The sequence below is a fragment of the Podarcis erhardii genome, assembly GCF_964252035.2.
Source record: "Podarcis erhardii genome assembly, chromosome: 2".
Taxonomy (NCBI): Eukaryota; Metazoa; Chordata; class Lepidosauria; order Squamata; family Lacertidae; genus Podarcis; species Podarcis erhardii.
This window is the reverse complement of record NC_138498.1, coordinates 79,115,065-79,133,388: the sequence shown is the minus strand read 5'-3', so window position 1 is coordinate 79,133,388 and position 18,324 is coordinate 79,115,065. Positions and strand designations below refer to the sequence as shown.

Genomic DNA, 18,324 nt, shown 5'->3' with positions numbered 1-18,324 from the left:
AAATATTTTTAACCTTTTTATATTGTTTGATTTATTTTTTTTGTTCTGCTGTTTTGTCATTTGCCACCCTGGACTCTTTTGGGAGAAATGGCAGGATAGAAATTTAATAAATAAATCATATTAATACTTATTCTATTTTAGAAAAGAATAGGCACAACTAAAGAAATGTAAGCATACATTTTGATGTGATTGGGTGCTGTCCATGGTGCTACACAATGGAACATAATGTTTCTTTTTCATTTGTTCTGAAGCTGCAGTGCGGATTTTGGCTTAATACAGGCATAGGCAAACTCGGCCCTCCAGATGTTTTGGGACTACAAGTCCCATCATATCTGACCACTGGTCCTGTTAGCTAGGGATGATGGGAATTGTAGTCCCAAAACATCTGGAGGGCCGAGTTTGCCTATGCCTGGCTTAATAGGATAAAAGCCAACACTGTGGTGTTTTATGATGTTTTTAACCACATCCTGAAAGCTAATAAGGCTACTAGCTGTAGTGTTGTGACCTATATGCTGGCCAAACTAAGACAGTTATACTCCCATGTATCTTTCTTTAAAAACTTATTGTCTTTCCTAGTCAAAGTAGCTTGTCTTGTAATTTTTCATGTGTATGTAACATCACATTTAGGGATCTCTCTTTCACCTAGTAAATCCTATTTTGATGAGTTTCTTAAGTTTTAATCAAGCATCTCCAAGTGGTAGTAAATAAATGTTCAGTGATAACACACCACAAGTGTATGGAAAATGTACAACTAATTACATTTTCTGTTAAAGTAAATTATTCCAGCAATTTCTTAAGTTTGGGGTTGGTGACAATCATTACATAGCCAAATTAGTACCTTTACTCAATTAGCACCATCCACACAAGGGTATTACAAGGTATGGGAGAGCCAAAGGATTGTTGTTGTTTAGTCGTTTAGTCGTGTCCGGCTCTTCGTGACCCCATGGACCAGAGCACGCCAGGCACTCCTGTCTTCCACTGCCTCCCGCAGTTTGGTCAGACTCATGTTTGTAGCTTCAAGAACACTGTCCAACCATCTCATCCTCTGTTGTCCCCTTCTCCTTGTGCCCTCCATCTTTCCCAACATCAGGGTCTTTTCCAGGGAGTCTTCTCTTCTCATGAGATGGCCAAAGTATTGGAGCCTTAGCTTCACGATTTGTCCTTCCATCCCCCTTCATGGATCGCTGCCTTGCCGTGGCGAAGGGGCTTGAATAACTCAGAGAAGCTATGAGCTATGCCGTGCAGGGCCACCCAAGATGGACAGGTCATAGTGGAGAGTTTTGACCAAACGTGATCCACCTGGAGCAGGAACTGGCAAGCCACTCCAGTATCCCTGCCAAGAAAACTCAATAGACAAAGACAACAGGCCAAAGGATTACAGATGTACAAAAAATCTGGGGGGGGGGGACTCCTGAGGAGAGGGGAAGAATATTAAGCATTTTGTCAGATACAATGAAAAGGAGCACTCTACACTGCAACATTTTGTTATAGATTCCATACATTGTATGATAATCCCCAAAGGTTTGGATTTCAATTGCACACAGCAAGAGGTAACTCTCTGCTCAAAAAAAACCTGTGGAGTTCATAGCAATGTACCAAATGAGAGCTAATCATGTGGAATTAAAACTCATTCAAGCTTGTTTTGTGCATTAACTTGTTATCTGAATTAATGGATTCATAATAATGATTTGACAACAAAATGATGTGCACACAAGTTGTTCTAATTAATTGTTGCTTTAGTTTGCACAAAATAATAACGGACTGTAAAATTTAGATAAGTTACAATATGGTTGCAAGTCAACAAAGAATTTGAAAGGAGAGCAGTAGCTGAACCGTAAACCTGAATTATTTATTGATACAGGTTTAGTTTTAATTTCCCAAGACATTTAAACGAGTGAAAAGAGTATATTATGTTAATGTTTTTTTAAAAAACTTCTACCCATAATGCATGTTGGGGAAAACGTATAATTAAAACATTAATATCCCACCCTTCTGATGAAAATGAACACCAGATGAGAATTGTCAAATGAAACCCAGAGTTGATAGTGTATAATGTAATCCTTCATTACTGGAGTTTACAGAACTGGGGTTAAATGGGTCCGACTTCAGTGCAATGCCAGAGCAATTTCCCTTGAGCCAGGATCTGATCATACCACAAAACTGCTATCCCTGACACAGCATAAAGGTCTTATTTAAGGAGAAATAAGGAAAATGTTGATATAGGAGACTTTGCTGATAGAGGCATGTTAGAAGTCTTGGGAAATTCTTAATTAATGCTATTATAAGTTCAGGTTTCACCCATATTCCAAAGTCAATTTCAGATTTCACAGTTAATCCTTCAACCTGATATTCAATTTAGACTTAGGGTCAACCCCACATCTTGGAGGAGTAACAGCATGAATTAATATTTTCTTGAAACAAAACAAATTCCTTCCAGTAGCACCTTAAAGACCAACTAAGTCAGTTCTTGGTATGAGCTTTCGTGTGCATGCACACTTCTTCAGATACACATTTTGTTATTGGTTAAGAGTCTTAGAACTCTTGTTCTTCCAAACCATTCAATTTCACAAGAGAGCTATGGAACAAGCTTGTGCAGTATAAAACATTTCACACATAGTCTGAAATGTTAGTCTGAGCCAGAACTTGTCACACAATATTAGACTGAACCAGACCTTAACCATTATAACACATGTGATAATAGGGTGGGGGGGCATGCATTTCATAAATAAATTTTATGTTTAGGTATTAAACTGTGTTGCATTTTTTATAATGTTGTGAAATATTTAATTGATTTATTGTATGTATCTTAGCTTTGCTTTATCTTCGTTGCAAGCTAAAATGGTTATATGCACTCTGTGTGAGGCGATCATTGGGCCTGGTTCAGAGGCTCCAGCAGGTGTAGAATGCTGTAGCTAGACTGATTATGGGGACAGACTATTGCTAGCACATAACTGGTGTTCAAAAGTTAGCCCTGGTTGTGTATGTGCTACAAGGTTCTTGTATTAATCTACCAGGCCTATGACAGTTTGGGTCAAGGATACCCCAGGGACCATCTGATTCCTTATATCCCTCTCCAGTCACTCAGGTCTTCAGTGGAATCACTGTTAACACTCCCCCATGGATCAGATGCAGGACTCGGATCCACCCGAAGCTATGTGTTTAGTAATGTGGGTCCAATTTTATGCAAATACCCTCCAGTTGAGGTCAGACAGGCCCCCACCCTACTGAATCTCCAGCACCTACTGAATAATGTTTTATTCCAGCAGGCATTTTACTTGAAGTTTAATCATACAATTTTAACTGATTTTTATTTTTTGTTTTGTATCCTTGTAAGCTGCTTAGAGATTAGTTAAATGATGTATAAATTCTTTAAAGAAATATACATATTTTACATAAATAAATGGTTCAGGTTTTGGAAGGCTGGTATCTGTTGGACCATCTTATCAGATACCAATCCAGCCAAGCAGATTTTTTTTTTCATCTGAAGATCTCCTTTGCGTACTTTCACCACTGGAAATAAAATAGGTGGCAGCTGTAAGAAGAGCTTTTCTGATGGTGGTGCCATGCAAGAAGTTCTAAGGGAGGCTTAAGTGTACCTACTTTATTGTCATTCCCAGTGCAAGATAAATAGGTTCACATTTTCCTCGTCTTTTAACATAACTTTAATGTTAAAGCCCTTTTATGCTGTTGTCAGCTTCTGTTTTTACTGGCAGATTTGTTGTATTTTGGTTTTTCTACTATTATTGTTAGTGTTGTTGTGAGTTTTATTATTCCTATGGTTCTAGAAGCTGAACTAATGCCATTTTAAACAGGAAAAATATTTATTTCCATATCAATGTTAGCAGATGCACTGTTCTTTTAAAAATTATGGAGATTATTTTAGGAGGAAAGAAAACCCTTAAGGCAGCCACATCTCTCAAAGTCTCAAAAATATTTAAGATTCAAGAAGATGAATATATTCCCTATGTATTTTTCTTCTCTGACGCATTAGAGGCTTGGAAAATTGAATAGCTGAATGAGGAAGCTGCTTATAAGACTGACTGCAAAGAGATATTACAATAATTAGTTTCTCAAATGCAAAACAGCGAGGAATTAGGAGCTCATCAATACCTATTGTTGACTGCTTCCCAACAGAGGCCTGGCTGAGTTTCAATTATAACAACATAGTTTAAGTTAAAACTGCAAGAGATACAAGGCATTCTCCCTTTGTGCTCTGAGAAATGGGGGAATAATACTCTTCCTATTATTTGCCATTTCTTTTTCCAGTTCACCCATAAGAATTTCCCTACTTCTGTAATTTCTTCTTCATAGAAAACTAAACATTTATATTTTCTTTGACTATCCCAACCGCCAAATTCCTTACTTACAGCATGTGTCATTATCTTTTCAACTACTGTAATCTCCCAGGCAAGAGCTAGTGGAATGTTCTTTTCTGCATGCCCCAGGAAAACTAAAAGAATTATCTCAATAGTTCATCTCATTCATTAGTAGTAGGTCTTGAAAGATTCAGAATAAGCATCTTTTATATAAACCTCAACTGGTCTTAGGTCACACATAAATCTAAAGACAGGAGGTCGTCTAGTGTCTCAAAGCTAAACATGCCGTAGATCCTTTCACATGACTGAGATACACATCAATGTCAGTAGGCAGTGAGTGCAAAATCACCAGATGAAGGTGTAGGCTTATTATTTCCAGAAGGGTAACTGTATTAGTCTACTGGCACCTTAAAAACTTAGAGATTATTCAGTGATGGATACCCACGCCATATGGCTAACTCTTGTGCCTTCCACTGTAGCAATTTTCAGAGGTGTAGCTATGTTAATCTCTTGAATTATGGTTGATGTTAATAAGAGTTCTATAATTATGGTTGATGTTACTAAGAGTTCTATAATAGTTTTTCCACATAGCACTGAAGGTATACTTATGTTGGAAAGATGCAAGGAAATCTGCAGCACCATGGTAAGTCAGTTGTTACAGCACCAAGGACAGCTCCTGCTCTGGAGATGACTGGAAGTGAACTGAGGTCTTTTTAGCCTCTGCCTCCAACCCAACTCTCCTATCCTTTGCTTCCATGTGGAGAACTAGAGCCTCATAAAAGGTTCATAGTGTGAATGTAGATGTGTCTTCACATCTGTTTTGTCATGCAGATGAAAGACAAGGCTATCAACAGCTACAAGCCACGATGGCTGTGTTCTACTTCCACTGTAAGATGCATTGTGCCTCTGAATACCAGTTGCTGGAAATTAAAGGTGGACAGAGTGCTATTTTGCTCATGTCTGGCTTGCAGGTTTTCCATGGGCTTCTGGTCAGCCACTCTAAGAACAGGATGCTGGACCAGGTGGGCCACTGGCTTTACCCAAAGAGCTCAGCTTATATTCTTAAAAGCCCAACAATTATCTGGGCAACTGTATGAGGTTATTCTCTATATGTGACCAACACTGTGCTCTTGCCTCTGAATCAAATGTCCTTATATGTTAAGATAAAATGCTCAATTAATTATAGTCTGTTTTGTATTTCATACATTATTTTTTCACCACAATTTCCCCCTCATGCATTATACTCCACAAAAGCTCTAAAGTGAATAGAAGCACATTAAGTTTATTCAAATGCCAGATTACTTTTTTCAATAAGCCTTTTATTTTCTCCTGGGTCATTTCCTCTGACGCTTTGCTTCTGCATTACTTAATAATTTTCTTTCAGTTCTAAAAATTAATTTGACTTGCTTGTGGGTCTTTCTGGAAAGAAAATGTATTTTTTCTGAACAATAAATATGAAGAATATCATCAGACCTTTACTTTAAATAATATTACTTATCAAAGAAAAAAAAAGGCAAAATGATACATAATTGGCAACTGTATTTAAATGCTGTTTCCTATTAGGTAGCTACCTATTATGTAATTTCCATTGGCTAAGTACCAATTAGATTCTTAGCTACTTAATTCACCCAATTTTAGGCATGGCTATATATGCTTATTATACTTCCAGAAGTAGACAGGTGTTAAGGCTCTAATTTCTGAACTGTAGTTTTTACCAGTGGAAGTTTAAATACATATAGTGGTACCTCAGGTTAAGTACTTAATTCGTTCCAGAGGTCCGTTCTTAACCTGAAACTGTTCTTAACCTGAAGCACCACTTTAGCTAATGGGGCGTCTCGCTGCCGCCGCACCACCAGAGCACAATTTCTGTTCTCATGCTGAAGCAAAGTTCTTAGCCTGAGGTACTATTTCTGGGTTAGCAGAGTTTGTAACCTGAAGCATATGTAACCTGAAGCGTATGTAACCCGAGGTACCACTGTACATACATACAGTGGTACCTTGGTTCTCGAATGGCTTAGTTGTCGAACAAATTGCCTCCCGAATGCCTCAAACCCAGAAGTAAGCCGAGTGTCCATGCAGCTTCTGCTTGAGTGCGGGAAGCTCCTGCAGCCAATTGGAAGCCATGCCTTGGTTTTCTAACAGTTTCGGGTATTGAACGGATTAAGTTTGAGAACCAAGGTACCACTGTACATACATACATAGTTTTATTTGCATGCTGCCTTTCTGCAGTTCAAACCATGCTCAAGGTGGCTTACAACATGAAAAAATGCATAACTACAACATAACAAAAGTAGCCATAAACAATAAATTAAATGTTAAAAAATACACAACCAGACTGAACTATTTCCAGATAATTCACAACAAGATCTATAATAAAGATACAAAAACCCAGCAGCAGCAACAACTCCCCCACAACAACATCCCAATTATGTAACATCACTGGCACAATCTAGCACAAATTAAACACAATTTCCACTGATTTGAATGGGAACTGAGCACCTTCTTAACTTTATAACTCACTAAACTCAACTGAATTTCAAAGTGCTTAACTCCGGCTCAATTGTGATGATACATTTCCTATATCAAGTATATGTAATTGCATCACCCACCTTCTATCCAGCCAAATCAATATCACTGCATAGAGGAATAGAGAAAGGAGTCAGGTTAGTTACTGACTGGTGTCTGTATTCTGTTCCACAATGAGTGTTCTACTTGGTCAAGTTAACATTCAGATTCTAGGACTTGGATTAATTTCTGCAGGTACTTTTACTCCTAGCTACCATGTTTTCAATTTCACAAATGCTATGTAAAATGGAACTAGATGGTGGCAACAGCTTCTGATGACTGGCAATGTTATGTTGGTCCAAAAGTACACTACTGGTGTAAGATATAGTTGCCTGACAAAATATTCTTTTTCTTCTTAACAAATGCTTCTGTTTATGACTTTTAACATATGGAAAGATAGGCTCTTTATCACTTATTTCAGAATTAATGCTAATATTATTGTGTTGTTTTGTTTCTTGCACTAATTTAAACAAGGAGAATGTGTAATGAACATATCCTAATTATCTTTAAAAATCCACTTATTCAGAAGCCTTCTTCCAAAGTTCTGATATAAAATTGACCTACGTTAAAAAGAGTCTGGAATACTATTGTCACCCAGGTGCAAATCATTAAGACAGATTTCAAAATGCTTTGGAAATTTCCTGAAGTGATTACAGTAGTTAGGGCTATGCACAGCCATGCTAATCAGGGGTCTGATTAAATGGACTAAATCCAGCTCTTTTCTTCCCATCCTGACAGACCGGTTGATGCTACCACTAATTTTCTGGAATATCATTGCACAGTCCCAGCTACTGGATTGGGTGAGTAGGAAATGTTAACTCTGTCTACAGTACACAGGTTTCCTTATCCAGCTCGGGATAAAATGCCTGCTTTAGTACTTGCATGCTCTCTAGCTAGATTGGGTTAACGATTTGTACTTGCAGAAGCAACAATGTAAGTGTGACATCATATTTCAATCAATGCTCCTTACAACTTGCGACCTGCAACTTTCCTTTTGATTTGTGACATATGTTATTAACAGCTGAACAAAGAACTGTAGTCATGCAGTATTTAGTACATGTGAAAGAACCTTTCACAATTATACCTTCACCATTTTGCATGGCTATCTGTCTGGATTTGCCATGGAGCCACTCTGGCTGTAGCAATAATCTTCTTTTGGAAGAGGAACAGAGAAATCAGTTTACTGCTGCTCTAGTTCCATAGATCACAGAAAAGAACGCATGAAGGAGATAATCAGTTGAAACTGAATAGCTAAACAGAATTGCACATGATTAACTTCAAGGATACTTAGTTATGTCATTGTAAGCAAAAAAAATGAATGTTTAAAAGGCATAATGAGGAGCTGGTTAACAGATGGCCAAGGGTATATCTGCATTCATAAAAATAGATCACCACAACCATTACTCATGGTATACTTGTTTCAGTGACTACTATAACTGCAGATTATATTAACCCTTGTGTTCCAGGCGACCATGAATGGAGAGAGTAATATTTATAAAAGGGGAAATAATAATCCCATTTCTTGAACATTAGATGAATTTTTAGATCACATAAATAGCTTCCAATCAGTAATATTAAAGGTCACCTAGAGAAAATGAGTAAAATTTGACTTAAAGTTTACAAATCATAAACACTCTAAATACTGCTGCTAAGGTCTGGCACTGTCAATTATGCATTAGCTCAACACAAGTGATTATTGATTCCTATAACTATATGTACTAGAAAGACTGCAACATCTTAAGAAGAATATTTTGCCAAACCATATTATACCATTTGTCTGGCCACTGTAGGAGGCAATTCTAGACTCCACTATTGGAGGCATAATTCTAAACTAAATGTGCCCATTCTCTAATCCAGCAAGGCAGTTCTTCTTAATTTCTTCTAGCAAGGACTCTGGAGTAGTAACACTGAAATCAATTAAGACATACTGGAACATTATTGCAAATATAGTCAGACAGATCTGATGCAGGCAAATGCCTTAAACTCTTACAATATCTCAAGGGGGAATTAACACAGATGATTCCTACACTTCAAATGTACACTCTGGTTGAAAATCTTAACGTCCGCAGCATGAATAGAAAGACTAGGCATATAATGTTAATATTTATTATTTTCAAAACCGTAATATTTATGCTTAATATTTTTGTGGCATTATTTCAGTGATCCTTACAACACATTAGGACACCTCTCAAAATATTGTTGCCAAACTCAGTACGAGTGTTCCTGTTGTGAGGGTGGGGTCTACATTGATGTTTGGGTGCCAGGCACCATGTTGAATCAAGATGGAGCAAAACATCACTTGGGTGTGACTTGGCCCATTTTTTGACATAGATTCAGCCACCTTTCAAAATACCATCACCAAACCTGGGACAAGGGTTTTCGGGGGGCGGCAGCAATCTTTGCTGATGTTTGGACATTGGAAATCATTTTGAATCAAGATGCTAGACCAAAATGTGACTTTGGGTTGACTTCACTTTATATTTAATGTGCTGGGTCCAAATTCACAAACTGAACTATCCATTAAAAAAAATCACACTATTTTTTGGTTTCTAAAACTACCCAGGCAGCGCTAGGCACTCCTTGCTAGTTGTTTATAAATGCAACACACAATTATCCCAATTCAAATCATTTAAGTCACAAGTAAGTTCTGTTGAAATCAATGGGCCTTCATTAGCAAGGACTAACATAAATCCCATTGATTTCAGCAGAACTGATATATAATTCATTTTGTCTGGATTGATCACTGAGCATCCAGTTCTGAAGACTGTACATTTCCTATTCTAAATAAGAAAACCGTCTGACAACTCAATCCTAGCACACCAATAAACACCTGGCATACTGTTCAATAAAAGAATATTGCACACCCAAAAACCTTGGAGTATGAAAATTTCTTGATTTGGCATGGTAGTAATGCTTCCTGATAGGCTTCTCTGAGAAGGCTATTCTATAGTTGCACCATCAAGTTGAAGTCTGCTTTGATGGTCAAACTATATGCCACATGTATAGGCCATTCATGAGAAATAATTGAATTAAAGCATGCAATTATTATTATTATTATTATTTGCATTAAATCAATTGTAGGGGACTACAAATTTGATCAAAGCAGAGGTGCTTATGGAGGGGAGGTTAACCATTTCCCTCTGTACTGTTTCCCCATCTTTAACGACCCACAAATCTTTTAATCCCAATAACCATGAGCTGATGATTTCCATCTTCCCAGGCTGGCCTTAAAGAACAGGATGGGGAAAACCATTCGCACTCTGGGTGAAGACCAGATTTAAAGCTTTAGAAGCTATAACCAGTAAATATAATCCATCATATACAAGAAGTATAATCTGCTTTTGAATTACACATCATTCTTAAGCCACATTGAGCTTTTAAGTGTCAGTTTCAATACACAGGAAGTGAATTGTAGCTTGCATTATATGAGATATGTGCTTCCTAAGTCACTTTCTGTTACAGCATGAACACAATAAATTCACAAAAGCATGTTCTGACAGATGGTTCCCTGTTTCCACAACCCCAGGCAATTTAAATCCTGTAAATAGAAGCATGGCTATAAGAAGCAGCATCGTGTGTGCTGGGAATATGTGGATTGCAAAATCTGTCACATTCTTCACAAGAGCCTATGCATAATATGTACCACATCAGGATTTCCTCAGCTGTCAAGGGTCATTCTACTGTACAAACCTATTAATAATAATGCAAAGTGTGTAGTGCTGCCCTCTGAATGCTCATAAAGGGCAACAGCTTCACTTATGGGTACACCGCAGTTAGTATTACTGAACATTCAAACATTCCTAAGTGCTATAATACTAAAGACCTCTATAATTATTTATTGTTTATTTTAGTTCTAACCGTCTGCTATATGCTACATATGTCATAAAAGCCATAGGCCTTGAAAGCTGTTTTTGAAGATAGGTACAGATATGTTGAGTGAGGAAAGGCTAAAGCAATCATTTCCTTATTATTGAACAATAAATATTTCTGTCTGGGTCTTTGGGACACAAATGGAGGCACCTTGCATGATCAAGGTGAGGAGGGCCCCACTCTCTTCAATCCAACTCGTGAGTGTTTCAACAAGTGGTTCTTGATTTTGCAAGCATCCTTGATTGAATGCTTGCAACATCTCTAGCCCAGCATAAGCTCCCCAACACCAGGGCCAGATTAAGACAATAGTTGACAATGTAAAAATCTAGATCTGGAGGATGTGCTCTCTAGCCCTGAGCCCCTGAAGCCAAGACTGGGGTGGAATGTGAAGTGCAGCAGACAGAAGGCCAAGGCAGAAGGCCAGGCTTCCAGTAATTATGACAGTCGTAGCCAATCCAAAGACATCCTAGCATCACATTAAGAATGTAAGAAGAACCCCACTGGGTCAGACCAATGAGCCATCTAGCCCAGCATCCTATTCACACAGAGGCCAACCAGATTGGATGCCCACAAGCAGGCTTGAGTGGGGGGGAAACACTCTCCTCCACTTGTGAGTCCCAACAACTGGCATTCAGAGATATTCTGCCTCTAACAGTTGAGGTAGGACATAGTCATCATAGCTAGTCCTTACTGTCTGGTACCATTTTCTCTCTGCACAAGGACTGGCCCAAAACATTTTGCTACATGCCTTAATCAAAATATATAGTTCTCAATTTCAGTCTAGGTATTTTGCTATGTGAGACAGAACATTCCACAAGCACCTCTTCACCTCTCTGGCAGTAACAGCAACAACTGTAAAAAATGAAGCAACTTTCACAACACCCAAAATTAGTTGCCCAGCCCAAAGCAGTGAGTCACCTCACTCTTCCTAATAGGGGACTGGTCCTGCTCTGGACCTGAAGATAACTCCCTGGGTCAAGCCTATACAATCTAGAGTCACTAGGCTATGCCTCAACTGAACCATTAGGTGAGTCTGTATCATCCATCAAACCATGGTTAAATGCATTTACTTTTTGAACATGAATCTTTTGGAGCTCAAGAGAAATTTGTTTCCAGTGTCAGCATCACAGCTATGCAGTGTTTTCAGCAAAGAGACTTCTAAGCCAACATCCCTTTATAGTTTTCAGCACTAAGTCAAGCCCCTCCACCTAGTTCTACAAATATTGAGTTTAGGATGCATCTGGTATACAATGTGGCCTGTTTTGTTGTATTGCAACAATGATTTTGTGACAGCTTCAGTTTCTTAAAAAAATGTATCAAATCTTGAGCACTCAGGTGAAAAGCAGTCAAGAAGTTCACTGAAGCAGCTTAGTTTTCAAGCCTGAGTTGCCAAGGAAGACAACAGGTCTTTCAGGTCTTTTCTCATTTGGTGAGAAAAAACACACACTGGAAAGGCACTTCTTCCCAGTGCTTATTAAAACTTGTTGACATGGTGTATGTACAATAGATTATGACAGCTTGCAAAGAAACCTGATATGCTGTTGAGGATTTAAAGCTGCAGCACCTAGAAGTTGAATCCAGTAGACAGGTATCTGCATGCATAATGAGCTGTCTACTGGGACAAGATATACTTCATTAATTAAATATTTTGCCAGGTATATAGCATTGTAAGACAAGTGTTTCCAAAGTATTCTTCACTGTTCTACTTTTGAAAAATCCCAAAAGCAGTCTCCAGATGTGCTTAAAATAAACATTACAGGACATAAGAATTAAACTATAGAGAATATAGACACATTTTTGCTGAGTTTGCAGAGAGCCTGGAGCAACAAATCTAAACTATTACTTGCCTTCCTCTTCTCATTGTGTACATGATGTGATGCCAGTGAATTAAAATATTTGTCAGAAAATATGTAGGAAGAGATAGAAAATGTAGTGGCAGTCTATAAGCTCATTAATTGCTTTTTCAGCAGGCCACGATAGGATTGAAGAGGCAGACTGAGAGCATAATGCTGTTATAAAACTGAAAGTATTATAACACCTTACCCCATGCATTTGGTGCAACACAGCACTGCCATACAGGAGATTCAGGAGTACTGCTATGCAAAGAACAGGAATACAAAAAAGAAAAAAGAAAGAAAAAGTTATCATCATGTTGAAAGGTTTAGTTGGGAGATATCCTCCAAGAGTTAATTCCTTGATTTTATAGTATTTTGCACAGGAGTTCACCCTTGGGCCTCCCTTAGGTGTACAGTGACAAAAGCCAGTACAGCAATACAGCTATATGAGGTATTGGGAGGTATTGGGAGGAATGCCGTATGAGGAATTATACTCTTACTAAATTAACAGCTAATTTGGAAGAAACCAAAACATGAATACTGCAATGAAAATTCACCAGCAGATCCTACATGAAAGGGCAACATCATACATGTATCACACAGAGCTAGAACTGTGGTGATTCAGTAGAATTAGTAGTAGTAATTTGATTATTTATATGTCAAGAGATATATTATTAGTCCACAGTGATTGCAAAGTTTCCATCTGCAATATGATACCATTAGTGAACTCCAGTGTCTCTCAAGAGATAATAGTGCAGTAGGCTTCCACACTATCCCAAAGCAACACCTACAGCCAACATATCAGGAGTACAGAATTGCCTCCTCAGTGGCCTTGGCCTAGAAAGGAATATTGAGAATGTACCATTACAGAAGAAAGAAGAAGAATTACTTTCTGTGCTCCATCAGGGCAGTTGAAAAGGTACAGAAAATATACAAGTGTTGCTTGTCTGTTATTAAGGAACTAAGGATCTGGCAACCCTTCAGTCTTTCTGAGTTTATGTAATTGAATGGCATGACTTGGGAAAACCTGCCAAAAATACCTCAAGCCTATTTAATGTAAAGCATGAATAAATAAAAAATGCCAATTTGCAGTTTCAGTCATGAAGAGGATACCCTACTTATGCTGTTTTGGTGTATTCTGGATCGGGTCATTGTTCTTTACTCCTCACTTTGTTGTCAAGCTATTTGCCACATCACTGCATTTTTAAATCAACTTTAAATGCAGAATAATCTTAGATTTGGGTAGCATATGTTTGTTGTTCCTGGCTGATTTTTAAAACCTAGTCTTTTGAAGCCAGAAGAGGATGAAGATGAGGGTGTTTCAGCTCCTGAAAAGAGAATGTGTAAACTGGGGAAAGGAAGCAAACTGAGCTATTATGGATATACAACACCACTACTATTATGGAATACATATTCTGGATTGCGGTTCATATAATTTTTTGAAATGTGTTACTATTTCCCCCTCACTGATCAATATCCAGTTTGATCTTCCTGAATAATCTCTTCAATATGCTTTTTCATTCCCCACTGCTGAGTTTGAAAATATTTCTGTCAGGAAATTGATTTTTACAGCTGGTTTTTAAGGTATTACTATCAGCTCACTTTTCTCGCATCAGCACTGTACAACAGACGTAGATGCAATGCCATCATCAAATTGTGAGTTCAAAATTGTCTTGAACGCTATTGCCATGTGTGCAAAACTGGTTGCTACTGTTCATTCACTCACACCATATTCAGTCCTAGGCTTACAGTCATTCCTTCCGATTGGCTCTCATATCTTTACATTTTAAAAACTTTCCTATAAACCATTAGTCTCTAGCTGCATATGTACCATATATTTAAAGCACATGACTCTCCCCAGAACAGTCCTCAGAACTTTGGTTTACCCCTCATAGAGCTACATTTCCCAGCACCCTTAACAAACTATAGTTTCCAAGATTATTCAGGGCAGGAAGCAATGTTTTTAAATACATGGTGTGCATGTGGCCTCTCTTTCGATTTTAATTTGTACCAACTTTTTGCTGTGCAGGAAAATTGAGTATACTAACAAAGCTCTACGAAGATCACTTTTAACAAGAGTGCATATCCCTACACAAAAAAAAAAAAAAAACAGTCAAGGGCACCCGTGTGATTGCAAGACTAGAATTGTTCTGTATTGCAATTATTCAAATTCACAGCAGATGGCCATTTATTTACTTAACCAATGAATAAAAAAATACTCTCTAGGCGACTGTCTTTTCCATTGCTATTATAGATGCTGGAATAAATGCCCACAAATGGACTTACAAATTTATGTTAATGCATTTAAGCATCATTGTAATATTTCAAGTTCACAGTACATGTAAGTATTTTATAATTCAGCAGCTTGCTCAGTGTTATTGTGCTCTAAAAAGAAAGCAGGTTATGGCAACACGCTTTAACCATGATTGCAGTTATCTGATGACTTCTATCTTTCTACAGTAAGCACCTTACAAAAATCTACTTATTGCCACTTGAACTGTTACCCTGGCAAGCCCTTTCTTATCTTTTGAGTTGCTTAATAGCTATGTGATAACTGCTTGATGTATCTTTTAGCTTCCACACTTTGCAGCAAAAGAATTATTATGACACAGAATTTTATTAAGCACCTTTTGCATGTAGGATAAAGGAAAACCAGGACATTCTGGGATCAAATCAGAAACTGGGACAGCTTCTGTAATTCCAGGACTGTCCATGGAAAATCAGGACACTTGGAGGGTATAGAAATACCAGACTGAAGTTGAGACCCTTTGTATTCCAAGCATATGCTCTGCCACTGAGCTATGGCTTTTCCCCCTGAACATCCTCTTTGGCCATCACACAGCTTGATCTCATGCAGAATCACTGCTCCCATAACTATGCCCTGTCCCTCTGCGCACAGTAATTTCTTAGGTTCCTTTTGTTTTCCTGAAATAACATAATGCTATTGATCAAACACATTAAAATTCAACTCTACATTTCCTCAGCTGCAGAATTTCTAGGTGGAGCAATGACCTGTTTGGCTTGCACAGCTAGCTGCTGGCACCAGACGGGTGGCATAGTTAAGACTTTTTGTAGATTGCTGCTCATGCAGACACATTTAAACCTAAACAAACACTGGAATTTTAACTTCAGTCACTAAGTAGCACATCAGAAAGTTACAATGGAACACAATGAAATGGCAAACTTGTTAATTAAAGATATTCATTAAGATTAACTGTTGTGTAAATGTATGTGAATAAAAAATAGGGAATAATGTAGCACAATTAGCACTTGCTTTTTCAGTCCCAAAGCATGACCGTGTCCTAGCAGCTAATCACTTGCGATTGCAAGGGCAGCACTAATCTTTGGTTGCTGAGTTGTGTAAAATATCCTCAGAGTCTTCAGTGATACCTTTCAGAGACCTTTAATATAACTGTCACATATATAGCACTTCTTGGTTTTGTTAATATATTTTGACACTCAGATCTCTCTGTTTTTCAATTAGAGCAATAGCCAGATTGGGAAGTTCAACAACTTGCCCAATGTTACAGAAAAACACAGAAAATTGTGTCACTGTTCTCTATTATAGAGGCACAATGTGCAAATCCAAGAAACATCAGTGTGTTTGTGTGTGCGCACATGTGTGTGTGTGCTTATGCATGACTCACATACCTTGGATACATACCTACAATTTCTATTTGATGATTCATATGGTAGGAACAGAAGAAGAGCCCCTTTGGATAAGACCAAAGGCCCATCAAGCCCAGCATTCTGCTCCCATTGTGGCCAACTATGTAGATGCCCTTAAGAAGTCCTCAAACAGGACATGGACACAACACTCCCTACTCACATTTCACAGTAACTGGTATTCAGAGCCATATCACCTCCGATACTGATAGCCTTATCCTCCATGAATATTGTCTAATCCTCTTTTTAAAGCAATCCAGGTTAGTGTCCATAATCTTGGGATAGTGAATTCCAGTTTGACAATGTACCACGTGAATAAGTACTTCCTTTTCACTGTTCTGAGTTTTCCAGGGGGAGACTTTTCTCTCCCTCTACTTTATTCACATTATGCTTAATTTTATACACCTCTATCATGTCACCTTTACTTTCCTTTTTGCGTAATGGTTAGTGTTGGACTATGACCTGGGAGACAGGGTTCAAATCTCCACTCACCCATGAAGCTCACTGGGTGACCTTGGGCCACTCACCATCTCTTAGCTTACCCTACCTCACAGAGTTGTTGTGAGGATGAAATGGGGGCGGGGAGAGATCTATGTGCACTACCTTGAGCTCCTTGGAAGATAAAGGTGGTATATAAATGTAATAAATAAAATTGTTGTTAGTATCTATCTGTCTTGAGTGACAATGGAGTGCACCCCTGGGGGTGATCTTTAGCACTACATTGCAACATATGGCAAGCAGGTTTTCCACAGATTAAAGCTTGTTCTGATCGATTGTTAAAGAGCAGGTTTTCTTGGCCAATTTGAGTTGCAGCAGCCGGCGGGAACTCAAGCCAGCTGCCCAGGTGGCCAGGGGAAATTCCCCTACCAGCTGCCCTACTATGTGCACTCTGTTCTCACTGCCTGGGGATGGTGACTGAGCGTGAGAGGCCATAACAGGCATCTAACCCAGAATGTGGTAAGCGTCCATTGTTTAACCATTGTTTCAAACCTGAACACATTTGCTCAGGCAGCACTGAAATCAGCAGCACTCAAGAATATGTGTGTTAGGATTTGGACCCATGTTAGCAATGGTGTTGCTTTGTTCAAAGATGTCTCTCTGTATGACACACACACACACACACACACACACACACACACACCCCTTTAAATTGTGAGTCTGCTGGCAGATAGAAGCATCTCCTGCCCCAGCCCCAGCATCTACATCCTTCATATGCTAAGTCAATTTATTACAAGGAAGTCCCATTGATATCAATCTAATTGACCTCTAAGTTAGGAAGTTTAAAGCTGCAGCTTTTTTCTTTTTTTTTAGCTATTGTTTTCCTACATATGTCCTATTCAGCTGAAGGGCTGATGTGCATAAATAAGTCATTAGTTCATGAGCATGTATCTCCTTTACACCTAGAAGGATATCTGTGAGATATATAGATATAGATATAGATATAGATATAGAGATAGAGATAGAGATATAGATATAGATATAGATATAGATATAGAGATAGAGATAGAGATATAGATATAGATATAGATATAGATATAGATATAGATATAGATATAGATATGGAAGTACATGGGAGGTTAAGGCTTACAGAGGATATTCCTGATCACAAACATCATAGCTCCTCTTCAATATTTTGGTACTGAAATACTAAATATTTTCTTATACATTGGAGAGCAACAACCTTCATGCCTGGTGGGGATGATATAATGACAGGTTTTTGCATGTAAAAATAATTGGTTCATTTCAGCTGTTGGCCCATTGCCTGCGGTCAGTTTTTGATTTGTGAGGAAATGCAATTAAGTGGCATGTTTAACAAAACAAACAATATCCAGAGCTTCAGGATCTTGGGGGGGGGGAGGGATATGAAATGCTGATGTACTGCAGAAGAACAGATTTGCTTTGAATATTAGGAGTGGAAATCTTAGTTAAAAGAAAAATATGGCAATGGAATGTGCTGCCTAGAAGCCAAAAGAGTTAGTTGGGAATCTTTCTGGGGATTTAGGTACCAGGCTTCATGACAGACCAGGGGTACATGAGGCTACTAGCTACAATGGCTATGTTCTGCCTCCATC

The 18,324-nt window shown here is 38.3% G+C and overlaps 1 protein-coding gene across 7 annotated transcripts in view; it reads left to right on the top strand.

Annotated features, from left to right (window-relative positions):
* LOC309334376 (uncharacterized protein) overlaps positions 1–18,324 on the top strand; it is an 84,738-nt gene that overhangs the window by 5,571 nt on the left and 60,843 nt on the right. For 3 of the 7 annotated variants that reach the window (XR_014153049.1, XR_014153051.1, XM_081848584.1), the window contains exon 2: positions 7,620–7,681. Coding sequence is in view for 1 of the 7 variants with exons in the window: in XM_081848584.1 (XP_081704710.1) it covers positions 7,620–7,681 (62 nt within the window). In the remaining 6 variants the exon portion in view is untranslated. Of the gene's footprint in view, positions 1–7,619; positions 7,695–9,041; positions 9,200–10,407; positions 10,546–14,840; positions 14,917–18,324 lie in introns of those variants that run through there. The other 4 variants (XR_014153052.1, XR_014153053.1, XR_014153054.1 and 1 more) reach the window with 4 other exon arrangements.